The sequence below is a fragment of the Lampetra planeri genome, chromosome 1 (genome assembly GCF_965212315.1).
Source record: "Lampetra planeri chromosome 1, kcLamPlan1.2.h2, whole genome shotgun sequence".
Classification (NCBI taxonomy): Eukaryota; Metazoa; Chordata; class Hyperoartia; order Petromyzontiformes; family Petromyzontidae; genus Lampetra; species Lampetra planeri.
Window position 1 is genome coordinate 7544850 of NC_136107.1, and position 18063 is coordinate 7562912.

General features: G+C 43.1%; 1 protein-coding gene across 9 annotated transcripts in view; it reads left to right on the forward strand.

Annotated features, from left to right (window-relative positions):
• Window positions 1–18063, forward strand: part of KMT2C (lysine methyltransferase 2C) — a 177061-nt gene that overhangs the window by 108892 nt on the left and 50106 nt on the right. For all 9 annotated transcript variants that reach the window (XM_078617795.1, XM_078617848.1, XM_078617983.1 and 6 more), the window contains 3 exons: window positions 271–351; window positions 3305–3529; window positions 5914–6051. In XM_078617795.1, the coding sequence (XP_078473921.1) occupies window positions 271–351; window positions 3305–3529; window positions 5914–6051 (444 nt within the window). The remainder of the gene's footprint in view (window positions 1–270; window positions 352–3304; window positions 3530–5913; window positions 6052–18063) is intronic.

An 18063-nucleotide genomic window follows, 5' to 3' on the forward strand; every position in this document is an offset into this window, starting at 1 on the left:
TCTCGGGGCGCCACGAGTGAGGCAGCCTACCAACTGTCCTGCTGGCTGAGTAGCGTCGCCGATAATAGATGGACTAAATATTAAGTGTGTTAACCCCGATGGTGCTCATTAATAAAGAAGTGCCTCCAAGTCTTATCTTCGAGTTAGTCACTACACATGTACAAAAACATGTATGCAAACCTTGTAGATGTTGAAGGCTTGAAAAGGAATTTCTGAATTACATTGTACTATTTGTTTATGCCCATTAACCTTGAATGTTTATTCCCATAGTTCCTGCCTCAAGCGATGAAGAGTCTCAGGAAAATGAACCCGTGACTCCTATTGTACCATGCATCAAAATCAAGGAGCCAGGTATGCCAATGCTACTACCGTTCATTGACGTGTCCTGGCTGGGTATTTCAGTCATGGTGTATGACATTAATGGTGTGACACTTGACCACCGCATACTTGCTGCTGCCAGCATCTGCCTCTGTTGCACTGTTTTAACATTGTGATCTCTAGAGTCTGTTCTTGTTGCATTTTCATACCTGTCTACCCATACCGTTTACCCATATACTTGTACAGGGAAATTTAGTTTTCAGGTCAATACGGTATATAGCCGTTTCACTACGGCCAAAACACATGTTTTTGGCTTTGTGTTTCTCCCTTGTGATGGGACTTTGTAGGATGAACGTTGAGATTTATAAGGGCACGGTGTGACAAGGTCTGATTTGGTCTGTAATAAGTTAGGCACTGATAAAAAATATTTTCACATTCTAATTAAGCACTGTTCAAAAAATCAGTTGATATGTTTATTCTGGACGAACACATTAGTTCAAACACAGCTGTGATAATGCAGTCAGATTTCTGGAAACAATGCATACTTTTCAATGGGAAAAGACCGCTGAGTGTTGCTATGGAAAAACTGGATGTTTAATATGCAGGCTTTTCCAGGGTACTCACTTGTTCTTTAAATATGGCTGACATGAAAATATACTTTACTAATGGTAGCTACTGTCAAAGTGCTTCATTTCACATACTGTTTTCTGACCATGCTGTGGATATTTGTCCTGCGTTTGTGCCCTTTGAAGAATTCAATCTTGAGGTGGACAGTGTACAGTTAAATAGTGTTAGACTTTATCCTTTTGGGAAATTTTATAGTCAAGAAAATATGTCTCCTCTACCAAATCAGTGTGGGATGTTGCTTATGAGGCAGTATGATAGAAATTCCACACTTGTGGTGGAAGCCACTCACTTGATAGATTTAGTTTACACTAGTTCTCATTTTGTTAACCCCAGAGGAATAAAGAGCTGAGTTGAACCCCGACTGGAATTTAATTTCACGACATTCCGATAGTGAGTGAAACATTTTATTCATGTACATTGCAGGGTTTACTAAGTATATTACATCTTTTGTTCAACATGAACATACATTGTATACTGTGAGGAGAAGTGTTGAAGCCTTTTTTATGCATTTTAAAAGCACTAAAGTATTAATTTGCGGTGGATCTACTGGTAAATGTGTGTGCCTCTTAACAGCCAGCAGCCCAAACAATGATTCAAATTTTTTTCCACACGTGAATGCTGGAGCTTCACCATGGCCTCACGAGGTGCTGTGTGGGTAGTGGTGGTTGTTGAATAAGGGAGTGCGCTCCGAACTCAGCGACCGCAATTCAATTCCCGCACACTGCCAATACCAGTGACAATTATTGCTTCTGGGCCTTTCCCTAGGTCGACTCGGCCTCAAAATGAGTACCTGGTACAGTGTGTAAACATCGCCACTAGGGAGACAAAGGTGGCCAGTCATGGTACTGGTTACCAGAGGTGGGACAAAGTCATTGTTATGCAAGTCCAAGTCGAGTCGCAAGTCATCAAATTCATGACTCGAGTCTGACTCGAGTCCAAGTCACATGACTCGAGTCCACATCTCATAGGTGGGACAAAGTCATTGTTATGCAAGTCCAAGTCGAGTCGCAAGTCATCAAATTCATGACTCGAGTCTGACTCGAGTCCAAGTCACATGACTCGAGTCCACACCTCTGCTGGTTACCCAGCCCTTTGTGTGCCGTAGTGGGCCTTCGTAGGTGCTACTCACTAACAGCACTTGCCCCAAAAGTCAAGTTTAGGCTATAGGGTGATCTAAATATTTTTCTTTGTTTGATAAAACCTTTCCTGCCTGCATTTATTAAAATATTTGTATGTTGAATGTTCCCTAAGTGAAATGATATGTACTCTGCCCGATTAATGATAACTACTCATTGAGCCTATATTTTAGCATTAAAAGGATTTTCTCGTATTTCAGCCTCTTTAAATCATGATGGAACATCGAGTGCCTGAAGGATTTACAGATGAAAGATTATTTTTACATGTATTTTATTAAGAAAATATCAATTTCTAATCAGAATTCTTGATGCATCCTTTTTAATTTTTATACAACTTGGCCATCAGCCCAAACGAGGGAGCGCCACAAGTCAGGCTTTGGTTGTTTTGTCTCTGAACAGTGATCGCAAAATTTTAAATGCATCTCATTGGTGTCTAATACTGGGTAGTTAAAGGGTATTTTATTTGCATATTCACAATTCGTTTTTCTTCTTTCATCACAGATAATTGAGGTGGGTTATGTATGCGGCATATTTAATTTGTGGTTTATAAAGCGAATTTGCTCTTAATATTCAGAGCACGTGTTCTTGATTCTGTAATACAATGGACCTTTACAGTTTCATTTTTCTACGTCTACACGAATAATAATCTTGTTTTGATTGTGAAATGTGTTACTAAGTCAAAAGACTTTCGATGTTTGGACATTTGCTTGTTCGTGTTTTTACATGGAACATGATGTCCCATATCGATGTTAAAAGGTCAACAACTTGTTGCACACCTATCCTCTGGCCAACTTGCAGCCCTGTGGGCTGAGATGTAGCCTTACACGCTCCTGAAACCACTGCTTCAAAAGCCCAGGATTATGGTTGGGCATCACATTTTTTATTACCATATCTCCGCTGCATTAATATGTCAAGAGTACAATTCTGAATCTGGCCAAGTGGTACTGTTGATAATGTACATTGAGGTTGGGAATTGAAATCCCGGTGGGGGGGGGGGGTCTTCTCAGCGTATCAGTCATCAGTCTTCCGACGATAAAATGAGTAACACTTTTATCAACACACTGTCCCCTATCATAAGAATATGGATTTTCTGCTATTGGCTGAGGGCTGGTATTGGAGATAAGAGCTGCCAATTTGCTAGTTTGACCAGGGAATCACTGACACTCACGTTCACGTGCTAATGCTACATCGGTGTGTCCGGACCCCTTACGCTCTGCCTCTAGAGCCACCCAAAGTGTACTCGCGAGACGGCGTGTACCTGACGGAGACGGGACTGACGCAGCTGCAGAGCCTGCTTGTGCCGCCCGTGCCGCGCAAGCAGCGCCGGCCCAAGCTGCGCCTCAAGCTGCCTGGGCAGCCCGACCTCGTGACGGAGCTGCAGAGCCCCATTGAGCTGCATCCCCAGAGCAACCCTCTGGAGCAGGAGCCACTGCCTGATGACATCAAGGGTGAGTGGCAGGGATGTGGTAGCAATGACATTTATAATTGAGTACGACTTTGTGTGAAGGCAGCAGTCGTTTGCCATCTGGCATGACTGGATCTGAAATACGAATGAGGAATTTCCACTAACAGCTTGGTGCCCTCATTGGAGATTAGCAATGACCCCTGCTTTTTCTTTTTATGGAGAGACTTTTACAGAGGAAATCATGAATACCTTTCACGTGAAAGAAAATAAACTGGTTAATGAAGACCATTTGGACCACAGGTTCCGGAACATTATGCTACCACTTTTTTTCAACATGTTTAAAAAACATGTATGTTTAAAAAACAAGTATGTTTAAGTTATTTTGCACCATACGTAGCCAACCATGATAATCGGAGGTGCAGGAAACGTTGAGAGATGTGTCGTCTTAAAACATGAAATATGGCTTTAACGATTAAAATTATATTCCTTTAATCCTTGAAGACATGCTTGTTATGCTGGAGCACGAGTTTATATGTAACGTAAAGATCAAAACGCTGTGTATGTGACAAAACCATGTTTTGTAGTGGCAGCCATTGACGGGATATCAGCATTGCACAGGGAGTCATTTCTATGAAGACCATCCCAAGTATGCACTATACTTGACCACAGATTCTCCATTAGCAGCGCTAAGGCTTCATGTCTGTTGCTGCTCCACCACCCCCAATGTCCATTAATGCTGATAATGATGTAATAACATATTTATTGCCCAGGAAAGCCTCACTGAGTGAATCTTAGGGATATTTTTCAGGAGAATCCTCTTGTTAAGTCTGTTTGTAAATAAGAAGAAACTTGCGTACCTGGAGAAAAACACAAAACCATGGTTTAGTATTGTTTATTATTTTAAATAAATATTTGAAAAGTCACAGATTGAACCACTAACTTTCCCCCATTGCTGAAAATCAAGGTATAAAGAATGTCCTGCAAAACATGATGGTATCATTGCTGGGTCGTTCGCAAATCATATTTTTGCATAATTGTATTAGGTATTTTTTTTTATAAAAGACTTCACTCCCTGTGTAGATAAATAAAGAAAACTACGGGAAACATTCTGTGAAACACATTAAAAAAGTTATTAACCATAAAATATCATGCATGAAAGATTCAGAGATGCCTGCTGACATGAGGACAGATGGATTTTTAATGAGAAGATTGTTCAAATTGATAGTCAAAGTAGCTAAAGTTGCATTTTCAGAAGCACATTGTGTTTATATTGTGGGCGAGAATTGATGTCATATCTGATCTTACCGCATTTGGCTTCTTTCGTTAGTCTACTGAGTGAATTTAATAATATTTTTTATTTTAAATGTTAATTTCGGACAGCATTGTGGCCTTAAAAAATGTATTTTAATTCATAAGTGGCTGTGTGTGATTGCTTTAGCGGGCATATAATAAAAAATACCTCCGACACTCAGTGAGTTTCCAGATAATACAGGCTGTGCATAAAATGATACTCTTATGCGGCGACGGAAGCTCATTTCATGCTAATCTCTCTCAGTAATCTTTCTTTCCCTAATCTCCCCCATTAACACAACTGACGTGCTTGCGTCCAGGGATGGAATTCCTTCCCAGCTCAGACCCCGCTTGCTTGCCTATCGCCACATAAATAACCTCTTGTTGTAACAGCTCTCTCGCTGGATCGAAACATCGTGATATATTATTTTGTTTTATTTTTCTACCTATGTGACTTTACCGAACGATCCAGAGTGTGCATAAAATGTCTGAGATTTTACTAAAATATGAATGTGTTATTGGAGGATCAATTGGGACCTAAAATAATCCACGTCCCTGGCAACTAAATATTATATAATTGGAAATCAGTTGAGCTAATTATCCTGATACAATATTGACTTATTAAATTTTGTATTCAACTCAATTATATTAATATTGATGTATTTTCAGTAATACATTTGAATACAAATTAAAGGGTAAGCTTCATATTAAAATTCATACTTGTTGTGCTTATGTCCATTGGCAGTCTCGAGTCCGTGGTAGAAATGCCATATTCCAAAGACAGAAATAAGCGGTCTGTAGGGCAGCCACTGTTTACCTTTGACAAAGGGATGCCAATTTTATTGATTACAGAGAAACGATGGGTTGACTCGACCACTGACTTTGATTTGAACATCTCACCTTCCAACTGAATTGGTGCTACGCTACTGTGCATTCACTGATTCTATAAACCATATGCACCTACAGGATGTTTAGTTTCTGATTCGTTGAGGTTATTTCATCTGCACTTCAGAGAAAAGCATAGTCACGCAGCACAGTTAAGACATAGCTTTGAGCTCTATGGAGGATGTCACAATCAGGTCAAACGGTGCTCCTATGGGTTTTGATGGACACGTGATGATGGCATTCATTAATCAGAGGCCGAGACCATGGAGTGCGACAACAAGTCAGAAACGTTCACCAGCCCCGAGCGGGAGACACAGGAGGACAGCGCCGTGCCGTGCAGTAAGGAGGTGGACAGTATCAAGAAACGCAAGCGCAACCCCTACCGGCCAGGTAGGGCACATTCCACTCGTACCTACCAAATACAATTGCCCACTCGACTCGCATCACGTAAAACTGGCTGGGATAGTTGTCATAATGCTGCTGGATGTGAATAACTAATTCTCAACTATTTCAAAACGTGAAATGCATACTCCTTAATTAACGTAAATTTATGTTATGAAAATATTGTTGACTAGCGGGAAGTAACCCGGCGTTGCCCGAGGGAAAAATATATTTCAAAACTTATTTTAAAAACATAACATGTACATACACAAATACTAAGCTCATGTGAAAGCCCGGCGTGCCGTTTGTCTGTCTATTTGCCCATGAACAAAATTATAAGTGGCTTGCAGAAGTCCAAAAAGGAATAGAAAGTGAGGGATAAATAGTTGATCTAAAAGGTTTCTGAAAATTGTTGATGCACCCCCCCCTCAAAAAATACGTTTACCCCTGCGTAGGCATATATATCTACACACCCTACATACAATAGAGTGAGTAGTATCTAGTGACTCTATATTAGTATAAGACTCTACAGTAGTATCTACTGACTCTTTAGTAGTATCCACTACTGACAATAGTAGTATCTGTAACAGCCATCAGACAGAAAGTGAATGTATTATTTCTGTGTGTTCATTTGATGTACATCTGCCATACATTTGTTGAAGATTGGGAATGCTTGATTTGGAATATTCCAACTGTGTAGAATCCCCCTTGGTTAGACGCTCCGTTGGTTGAATTCATGACGTCACTTATGGTCTAGCAGTATAAAAGGGAAGCCAGGAGAAGTGCCAGAGGGAGCGAGTGGACAGTCTTTGACCGTGTGATAACGTGGTAAAAGGCGAGATATAATTTTGGAAATTGTTCGTTTTGTGCAACTAAGAAATAAAGAATTTTTTTTTATTTAAGACATGTCAAACACGCGTAAGACTTATTGCTCCACCAGGTTAAGGAGTAGCTTATTTTCTGGTACAAGAAAGCTGTGCCTACATTAAGTCAAAGACTCGACTCATGTAGAAGGAAGCCTTGCAAGAAAGAAGTGAGAACGCTCTTCATGTCTCGCTAACAAAGCAACAAGTCCTAGTCTAAGACGAAGGTACCATTATCTTTGTATGAGAGAAGATTGTTACCAAGAGTGAAAGACAAGCAAACGTTAATGAGTTACCGAAGCCTGCTAGCTACATAAACAGAACTGTGATCTGTATTCACTTTACCAAGCCAAGACAGTGCATACTTTAGGAACGGATCTGCCAAGGTTATTTCTTTGAAAAACGCCGAGTTTTTGATACCTTTTGCAATACGTTGTAAGCTGAGAAAACAAGATGGCGGACGACATTGCAAAATCAGCTACAGTACAAGGCAGCACAAAGGCACGAAGCTGCGTGAGAACATGGCAAGCAGGAAAGCGCGGCGTTGGCGGGAGAGCGGCGGTGCAGGTACCTAGCCAGGGCGCCTACGGCCATATAGTCAGAAAAGTCAATGGAAAGCTGGATCACAGAAGTATCTGAAGATACAAGTGAAGATAGGAAAGATGAAGATAATGTTGAGCCAGGTGACAGCATAACATTAGTATTAGTTCCACGGAACAAAAACACAAGTAAACATCGCTCCGTAACTGGAAACGACTCAATAGTTTCCTCCAAAAGCTCCACAATTTCAACACGTGTACTAGAATAAGCAGAACACGCAGCTCTGTTAGCCAAGGCAGCATCTTTAAAGAAGAAACAAGAAATCAAGCTCTTAGGTTTTTTCGGTAAAGTCATGTAGGTAAAAATAATAATAAAAGTAAAAATAATAGAAATAATAATAGAAATAAAATTATAAATCACGACGTTTCGGAGGCAACACAAGTCTCCGTCATCAGGTGGGACCGTCACAGCTAGATTTACTGTATCAAGTGAGGCAAAATTCCAAGAGACAAGCTCTTAAATACAAGTTGAGGGTGGAGGAGGGGGGAGGGGCTTATCTACATGTGGTAGCCAATGAATGGAATGTGTTGGCGGGGGTGGGCGGGGCTTAAAGAGAACAATTGATGCAACATGTTGTTTTACCTGGTGCTGGTTGACAATCCAAATACAAAAAGGAGAGTACTGTTAAACGTTGGGGATGTCAACACTCTGTAAAGTAGAATAGTACCTGTCAAATAAGATGGTCCAAATATGTGTAGTTAAATATTTTTTACATGGTTAATAACATCTTTCCAATGATTACTATTCTACTTTACCAAGTGTTGACATCCCCAACGTTTAACAGTACTCTCCTTTTTGTATTTGGATTGTCAACCAACACCGGGTAAAACAACATGTTGCGCCTATTGTTCTCTTTTAGCCCCGCCCACCCCCCCCCCCCCAACACGTTCCATTCATTGGCTACCACATTCAGATAAGCCCCTCCCCACTCTTCTCCCCTTAACTTGTATTTAAGAGCTTGTCTCTTGGAATTTTGCCTCACTTGATACAGTAAATCTAGCTGTGACGGTCCCACCTGATGACGGAGACTTGTGTTGCCTCCGAAACGTCGTGATTTATAATTTTATTTCTATTATTTTTACTTTTATTATTTATTTATACCTACGTGACTTTACCGAAAAAACGTAAGAGTGAATCCTTGCATTCATGAATGCTTCAAATCTAGAGGAAATCAAGCTTGAAGAAGCTGAACGGTGTTTGGAGAATGTGGACACTTTGGATGGCAGGCATGATTATTTAAAGACCAAGACAAGATCCAGAAGAGCCTCAGGACCGGATGAAGAGTACGGAGACAGAGCATTTGAGAAAATTCAGCCGGCCCATGCTATAGGAGCATACGAGGACTCTAAATCAGCCCCTACAAGAGGTAGAGAGGCTGGTACAAGTACAGCATACCACAGATCATACCCAAGTGAACACCACCAGAGGCCTGAAAGGAATGAAATGGATCTTTATCAAGTGATGCAGCGTCAGAATGAGATTACAGAGATGCTTGTAAAACAGCAAGATTTGTCTCACCTTAGAGAGACATTCCTGTGTTTAAAGGTGACCTACTTGTCTACAAGTCCTTCATCAGAGCTTTCGAGCACACCATTGACAGCAAGACAGAGAGTAGCCAAGACAAGTTTTATTACCTGGAACAATTCACGAGTGGAGAACCACAAAATCTCGTGTGAAGTTGTGAACATATGAGTCCAACCAGAGGCTACCAGGATGCCAGGAAGCTACTTCAGAAGCACGATGGTGATGAGCTGAAGATAGCCAGTGCCTATATGGAGAAAGCTTGGCAGTGGCCTCAGATCAAAAATGAAGATGGAAAAGCGTTGCACACATGCATTGTTGTTGATTGGATATCGAACACCATGGAAGACATTGAGTACATGGATGAAATGGATAATCCCACGAACATGCGAGTAACTTAAAGCATCCAAGCATGCTGCATGTCATTAAAGAAAACGGTGTCACCTCGAAAAGGAATGAAGATGGCAACACTGAAGAGAAGACAGTCTCAAGTGCTATTGTGTCCCTTAAACATGAAACTTGTGGCTACACCAGGGCTGGAGACAGATTATTTATTCTCACCATTGTTCCAGTGAAAATCAAACCCAAAAGAAATGAGAAGAGTGTGGAGATGTATGCATTCATAGATCTACGGAGTTCAGCGACGTTTTGTACTGAAACCCTGAGGAAACAACTCAACGTCTGAGGCTGGAAGAATGAAATCCTCCGAACACAGCTATATCCTGTCAGACATGGAAGTACGTTGACTTGAAGAGAAAGATTATATTTATCTGCCAAAAGTCTTCACCCACAGTGACATTCCAGTGAAGAAAGAAAACATACCATTACAGAAGCAATGGAACCATGGCAGGTGATAAATAGTGAAGGTGACAGACCCTACGCAATCAAGACCACACTTGGCTGGGTAGTGAATGGACCTATGAGAACAGGAGATGCCAATGGAAGATGGCAAAGTTACACAGCAAACCGTATCTCCATCTCAAACATTGAAGAACTGTTAGTCCAACAATACAACAGACTTTTCAGAACGCAGTGGTGAGGACAAACCAGAGATGTCACAAGAAGACCATCAGCTCATGCGATCTGTGACAAGGTCAGCAGAGCTGGTCGATGTACACGATTCCATTGGTTTGCCATTGAGAAATTAGAATACAAAAATGCCAAACCGCTGCGTTGCAGAGCAGCGCATCGTCTCAAGAGGAAGCTGAGGAAGAGCCCAGATTACCATGAAGACTACAAAAGCTTCATGAGAGACATCATTGCAATGGGCTATGCTGTGAAAGTGCCTAAAGAACAGCTAGATCGAGAAGACGGAAGAGTGTGGTATATTCCCCACTATGGGGTGTACCACCTTCGAAGAAAAAGAAGATCCGTGTCGTCTTCAACTGCACTGCAACATACCAAGGAACCTCATTGAATGAGTAGTTCCTCCAAGGACCTGACTTCACCAACACTCTCATTGGTGTGTTGACCAGATTTAGAGAAGAACCTGTGGCTATGATGGCAGACATCAAGTCAATGTTTTATCAGGTCAAGAGTGCCGGAGGATGACGCTGACCTGCGTTTCCTGTGGTGGCCTGATGGTGACCTGAGTTAAGTCACAGAGGAGTACAGAATGACTGTGCACCTGTTTGCAGCCACGTCATCACCAAGCTGTGTATCCTACGCACGAAGGAGAACAGCTGAAGATGGAAGAAATGAGTCAACACCAGAGGCGGGTTGACACAGTATACAAAAACATCTATGTCGACGACTGCTTGAAGTCTGTGTCATCTGAAGACCGTGCTGTCGCTCTGTCAAGAGATCTCCGAACTTTGTGTTCTAGTGGGGGATTCCACTTGACAAAGTAGGTAAGCAACAGCAGAGTTGTCATAGCATCCATCACAGAAGAAGAAAAAGCTATCGAAGTCAAAGATTTAGGCCTGAGTCGGTGACCTTCCCATGGAGAGAGCTCTCGGTGTCCAGTGGTGCCCAGAGTTGGACATGTTCTAGTTCGAGATGCACATACAGGATAAACGAATCACAAGACGAGGCATTCTCTCCATGGTCAACTTTATTTACGACCCTCTTCGTTTTCTGGCACAGCTCATTCTGCTAATGAAGCTGATACTGAGAGACCTGTGTAGAGATAAGTGTGGGTGGGATATAGAAATCGAAGATGGGCAAGCTCAGAAGTGGAAAAAATGGTTGACGGAACATCCGCAGATTTCTAGTTTTGATGTAAGCAGATGTGTCAAGCCCGCAAGTTTTAGATTCACAAAGTTGGCACAACTACACCACTTTTCAGATGTCAATGAGGATGGCTATGCCACCATGTCATATCTCCTGCTGACGAACGAAGAAGGTGAGAAACACTGTTCCTTCTTAATGGGAAAATCCAGAGTAGCACCTTTAACATGGATTACAATCCCCAGAATGGAGCTGACTGCAGCTGTGGTCGCAATAAAGGTTGACAAGATGCTCAGACAAGAACTTCAAGTGCCGCTCGAAGAGTCTCCCTTTTGGATGGATAGCACTCCGGTGCTGAAGTACATAGATAATGAAACCACTCGTTTCAAGACCTTTGTGGCAAACAGGATTGCTACAATCCGCGAGGCCACCTCAGTGAACCCAGCGGATCATGCTTCGAGGTTTAAAAGCTGAAAACTTAATCAAAAGTGAATAATGGATTCAGGGACCCAAATTCCTGTGAAAGGCTCCTAGTAAATGGCCAGAACAACCAATTCAAATGAGTCAAAATTCAGAGATCAAGAAGTCGGTAACAGTCAGCTGGCTCAGTCATATCTGCTGACTCTAACAGTATTTACTGACCGTAGTGGTATCTACTGACCGTAGTAGTATCAACCAACTCTATAGTAGTAAATACTGACTCTACGGTAGTATTTAATGACTAGAGTAGTATCTACTGAATCTATATTATCTATTGACTCTATAGTAGTGTTGTGTAGTGTTGAACGATGCGAAGATGGAACTTCTGTAGGGGCTTACGCTGGTTTATTAACAAGGGTAACAACTCAGACCAGAGGTAGGTGTCCGCTACACTCGGTCCTTCACGTGGACCCCAGGTTCTACTCTTGTTCCTAGCTTCGGCTATCCCCTTGGGCTCTCTCACTCGAGTTGGGACGGGGGTTCAGCCAACACCGCCCGACCGAGGATAGCAGCACCCCATGTATCCCTAGCCGGCTCTCACGGACTTCTTCAAGCTCTACCCTCGGCTATCCCTTCGGCTCCCCCACTCGTCGAACCCGGACGGAGGTTCAGGCAACACCGTCCGGTCACGAGCGGGAGAGACCTTCTTCAGCCGCTACACATCCCGGGCTCCCACAATGACCCCGCTTTTGTCACGGGGTCCCCCTTAAGTATCCCCTTGGGTGGCTCCTCCCCCTTTCCCGGACCCGCCCTCGTTCTTCTCTTATCTCCTTCCGGTGCTTATGACATGACATCGAATAATGCGGTCCGAGTACCCATTCATCTTGAGCGCTTGGTGTACGGGTTCCAGTTCACTAGCTAGGTGGTGTTGGTCGGAGATGCAGTGGGCCCTATGGTGTAGGGTTTTGATGAGGGAATTCTTCTGTGCCGGATGGTGGTGGGAATTAGGTTTCAGATAGGAATCTGTGTGGGTGGCTTTCCTGTGGACAGTGTCCCAACGAGCCGTCAGGCCTCTTCTCAAACAGAACATCCAGGAATGGTAGCTTACCATCCTTCTCCACTTCCATGGTGAATATTATGGATGGGTGTATGGAATTAATGTGGTTGAGAAATTGGTTCAATGCTGGCAGGCCATGTGGCCAAATGACGAAAGTGTCATCTACTTATCTCTTCCACAAGGAAGGACGTAGGGTAGATGTCTGGATGGCATCGGTTTCAAATTTCTCTGTGAAAATATTCGCTATCACTGGTGATAAGGGGGGACCCATGGGGGGGGGGGGGGGTACCTTCATTTTGTTTGTAGAAAGTACCATTCCAGGTGAAGTAAGTGTTGGTAAGCCAGTGCCTAACCCAAGTTGGTACATCAGGATTCAGTCCATCTTGGACCAAGTCTTCAATTATTGCTAAGGTGTCAGGTACAGGAACCTTGGTGAACAGAGAGACTACATGAAAGCTGACAAGCAAATCATCTGGAGACAGTGAGATGCCCTTGATTAGAGAGACCAAGTCAGCTGAGTTATGTACTGCTGAGGTAGTCTTGCCCATGAATGGAAGCAAGGTCTCAGACAGAAATCGGGCCAGTTTTAGGTAGGTCAGTTGATAGTGGAAACGATGGGCCGAAGTGGAGTACCTTCTTTATGGATTTTTGGAAGACCATAGAATCTGGGTGGTCTAGCAGCAGAGGGTTTTAGGGGGAGCCGCTTGAATGGTTGGATTAGAGAAGCCGAATTGTTGATGATATTGTTGGTTTTTGTAGCCAGGCGCTTGGTAGGATCCTTGTTAATTTTGGTGTAACTGCCATCATTAAGAAGGTCCTGGATTTTGTTGTTGTATGTGGTTTTATCCATGATGACAGTAGCATTGCCCTTGTCGGCTGATAGGATGACTGTCCTCTCTCTTTTTCAATTTGGCAAGTTCAGAGCGCTTGTCTTTGCTGATGTTACTAATGGGTGTTTGGGGGTGACAGCTAAATTCATCCCTCTAGCTAGTACCGATTTTAGTCTATCGGAGATTGTGCTGTTACTCTGATTGATAAGTCTTGTTAACATCCAGCTTTCTAATGTGTGGCACTGGTTTCTTTTTTGACGAGTTGTTGAATTTAGCAATAAGGTTAACCTTGCATTTGGAGGACATTGTTGCGGCAGAAGAAGCAGTCATATTATCTACAAGGTTCCAATCAGATGTGGACATTTTTTCTGTTAATGATCCAGGTCCGATTTAATACAGTACACAAAATCCGTGATCTAATCCCATCTGTGAAGGAGGCCATTCCTGACATGCAATTCCCTGGAGTCTACAAACTGAGTTGTACCTGTGGTAGCAGTTACATTGCGGAAACGAAACGACATGTCTCGGACCGTGTTCGCGAACACAAGGCAGATCTGAAACATGGCAGAACCAATACCTCTGCTATGGCTGACTATTGTTATAACTCTGTCACACCCCGCTTATAACCGCTCCGGCATGGCTGGCTCCGCCCCAGGCCACGCCCCCCTTCTCGATCTTTCGGGAAGGTCCGGGCCCCCAACAACGTGACCCCCAAGTTTCCCCCTGGGGCCCCTGGCCCCCCTTTATCCGGTCACGTGTCCTGTTGGGTTCATGCGGAGTGCCACGGCCTGACACGACCCCCGTGACACCCACCTAAGCCCCCATACGGAGCCGCCAAGGTAGGGACGTCATATTTCCCTACTATGTCACTACAGCAGTATCTGCTGACTCTATAGCAGTATCTACTGACTGCAGCAGAATATACTGACTATAGTGGTATCAACAGACTGTATTATATACCGACTCTATAGTAGTATCTACAGACTGTAGTAGTATCTACAGACTGTAGTAGTAACTACTGACTCTACAGTAATATGTACTGAATCTATAGTAGTATCTATTTACTCTATAGTATTATACTGACTATAGTAGTATCTGCTGACTCTATAGCAGTATCTACTGACTCTACAGTAGCATCTACCGACGTTGCATTCGTATCTCCCGACTCTACACTAGTATCTACCAGAGGTGTGGACTCGAGTCATGTGACTTGGACTCGAGTCAGACTCGAGTCATGAATTTGATGACTTGCGACTCGACTTGGACTTGCATAACAATGACTTTGTCCCACCTATGAGATGTGGACTCGAGTCATGTGACTTGGACTCGAGTCAGACTCGAGTCATGAATTTGATGACTTGCGACTCGACTTGGACTTGCATAACAATGACTTTGTCCCACCTCTGGTATCTACCTACTCTACAGTGGTATCTATCTACTCTATAGTCGTATATTCCGACTCTATAATAGTATCTATCGACTCTATAACAGTTAACTATTAAGTTAATAGAATTCCGTGGTGAGGCCTAGTCCCGTGCAGAGCCCCCGGCCTCGCCTAGCTTGTCCAGCCGGCCGAGGTGGCGTCTTGGCCGGCGGGGGCTGGGCCGCTACCCCTCCCCACCATCCCCCCCACCCGCACTACAGTAGTAGTATCTACGAACTATAGTAGTCGTATCTACTGACTCTATATACGGAACTGCACACATTGGGGTGGGGCGGGAAGAAGAAGGCATCACACTTTGAAGAATTTACCTCAGCGTTGTTTTTTTGTTGCATTTTGAACGCAATGAGAATTTCCCCCCCCCCCTCCACCGAGTCAGCGTTCTCGCGCATGCGCAGATGCATGCTTTGGCGCTGCTTTGTGCTTATAAAGGAATACATTGTTAATTTAACTACTATACATTTTCTTGGTTTTTTCGGTAAAGTCACGTAGAAGGGAAGTAATAAAATAATAAAAATAAAACATAATAAAATTAAACAATTCTCACGACGTTACGGCCACAACGCAAGCAGCCGTCCTCAGGTGAAGAATGAGACACTTCAAGCTAGGAACTTACATATAAGCTGGGTTGGGGGTGGTAGAAGAGCGCCTTAACAAAAAGAATGTGCATATCAAGATGAGTTTAGCATATACATGGGAAATGCGCAGGGGGCGGGGGGGCTTCAAAGTCATACCATGCCCACGCACTATGCAGGATCAAGAGCACCAAGGGGGGGTGCAGGGATTAGCATTAACAAAGGAAAGGAATGCCAATGATATGTAGCTGCAGTAACTAAACAACACCGTAGAAAACTAAGGTATAAACTACATACAAAGACTAAAATATAAACTGCATAGCACCATCAGTATACTTACTATACTCTACAATAAGCTGAGTTACTAACAGCAAGTAATACATTACAATACTACATCGTAAAAGTTATATAATATGCTTCCATCTAAACTTTATTCTCTTACATCAACCGAGCATATACCGTACTATATACTGCCATAGATGAACCCAACATTAAATTATATACTGTATTGCAATAAACCACATTTCAACATAACACTATGTATTATTCTACCTACCCTAATGTGTATCAAAATGGTTTATTACGTCCTTCCAATGATTGCTAAGCCAGAATCCATCTTCTCGATTAAAATTGTCTCTGTGTTTGTATATGTGGATCGCCTCATGAACGAATCTCTCATGATAGCCAGGTGGCTTGCAGAGAACCTCTGTCTTGGAGAAGTCAATGTCATGTGAGCCCACTGAGTTGTAACAGTGATCTGCCACGGCTGAGGTGTTTGTCCTACCGTGTTTCAGGTCAGCTGTATGTTCACGGATGCGGTCCGAGACATGTCGTTTGGTTTGTCCAATGTAACTGCTACCACAGAGGCAACTTAGTTTGTAGACACCAGGGTGCTGTATGTCTGGAACCACATCTTTTACAGACGGTACCAGATCACGGATTTTATGTACTGTGTTGAATCGGACCTGGATCTTGTGTTTAATCAGGATTTTGGAGATCTTTTTTGTGACCCCAGCAATGTAAGGTAAGGTGATGGTCTTGAAAGGCTCCTCAACAGGATCCTTCTTGATGGTTGGAGAGATGGCTTTGCGGATTGTGTAGTCGGAGTAACCATTAGCCTTAAGAGCTTGGCGTATGTGTTTGAGTTCACTGGAAATGTGTTCATGGTCGGATATGCATTGGGCTCTATGATATAGAGTCTTGATGAGGGAATTCTTCTGGGATGGATGGTGGTGGGAATCCGGTTTTAGATAAGCGTCCGTATGGGTGGATTTCCTTTAGACAGAGTGGCTCATTGAACCATCAGGTCTCCTTTTGATTAGGACATCCAAAAAGGGTAGCTTGCCATCTTTTTAGACTTCCATGGTGAATCTGATGGCTGGGTGTATGGAATTGATGTGGTCAAGAAATTGGTCTAGAGCAGGCCGGCCATGTGGCCAGATGACAAAAGTGTCGTCTACGTACCTCTTCCATAAGGTCGGGCGTAGAGTGGCAGTCTGGATGGCGTCCGTCTCAAATTTCTCCATGAAGATGTTAGCTACAACCGGAGATAGGGGGGAGCCCATTGGGGTGCCTTCAATTTGCTTGTAGAAAGTTTTATTCCAGGTGAAGTATGTATTGGTTAAGCAGTGTCTCACCAGGGGGGGTACCCCAGCATTCAGTCCTTGATGAACCAAGTCTTCAATGATTGCGATGGTGTCAGGTACAGGAACCTTGGTGAATAAGGAAACCACATCAAAACTGACAAGCAGGTCGTCTGGGGACAGGGCAATCCCCTTGATTGTCGATACCAGGTCAGTAGAGTTTAGTACCGCAGAGGTGGTTTTTTCAGTGAAAGGCCGTAGGATTTCAGACAAAAAACGAGCCAATTTATAGGTGGGGGAGTTGATAGTAGAGACAATGGGACGAAGAGGTGTATCTTCTTTATGTATCTTTGGTAAGCCGTATAATCTTGGTGGCCTGGCTGCAGAAGGTTTCAACGAGAACTGTTTGGTCTGATCAAATAAAGCGGTTGAATCAGAAATGATATTGTTGGTTTTAGTGACAAGGCTGTTGGTGGGGTCTCTTTTTATTTTTGTATAGCTACCATCGTTGAGTAGTTCTTGAATTTTGTTGTTGTTTTCTATTTTGTCCATGATGACAGTGGCATTGCCTTTGTCGGCTGAGAGGATGACAATGTCATCCCTCTTTTTTAATTGAGCTAATTCAAAACGCTCATCTTTGCTGATGTTGCTAGCTGGCATCTTGGCGTTTTTGAGGGTTGCAGAGATTTCGGATCTAGCTACGTCTGCAGCGATGTGACTCAAGCCCTTGAGAGCTACATCTACTCGAGCAATTATATCATTAACTGGTATGTGTCTAGGTGTGACTGCAAAGTTTAGTCCTTTAGCTAAAACGGATTTCAAACCTTCAGAAATAGGCTTGTTACTGCGATTAATTACGACTTTGTTAACATCTAGCTTTTCAATGTGTGGGTCCGGTTTCTTGTTTGAGAGGCGGTTGAATTTGGAAATCAAGTTGTCCTTACATTTAGTCGACATAGCGG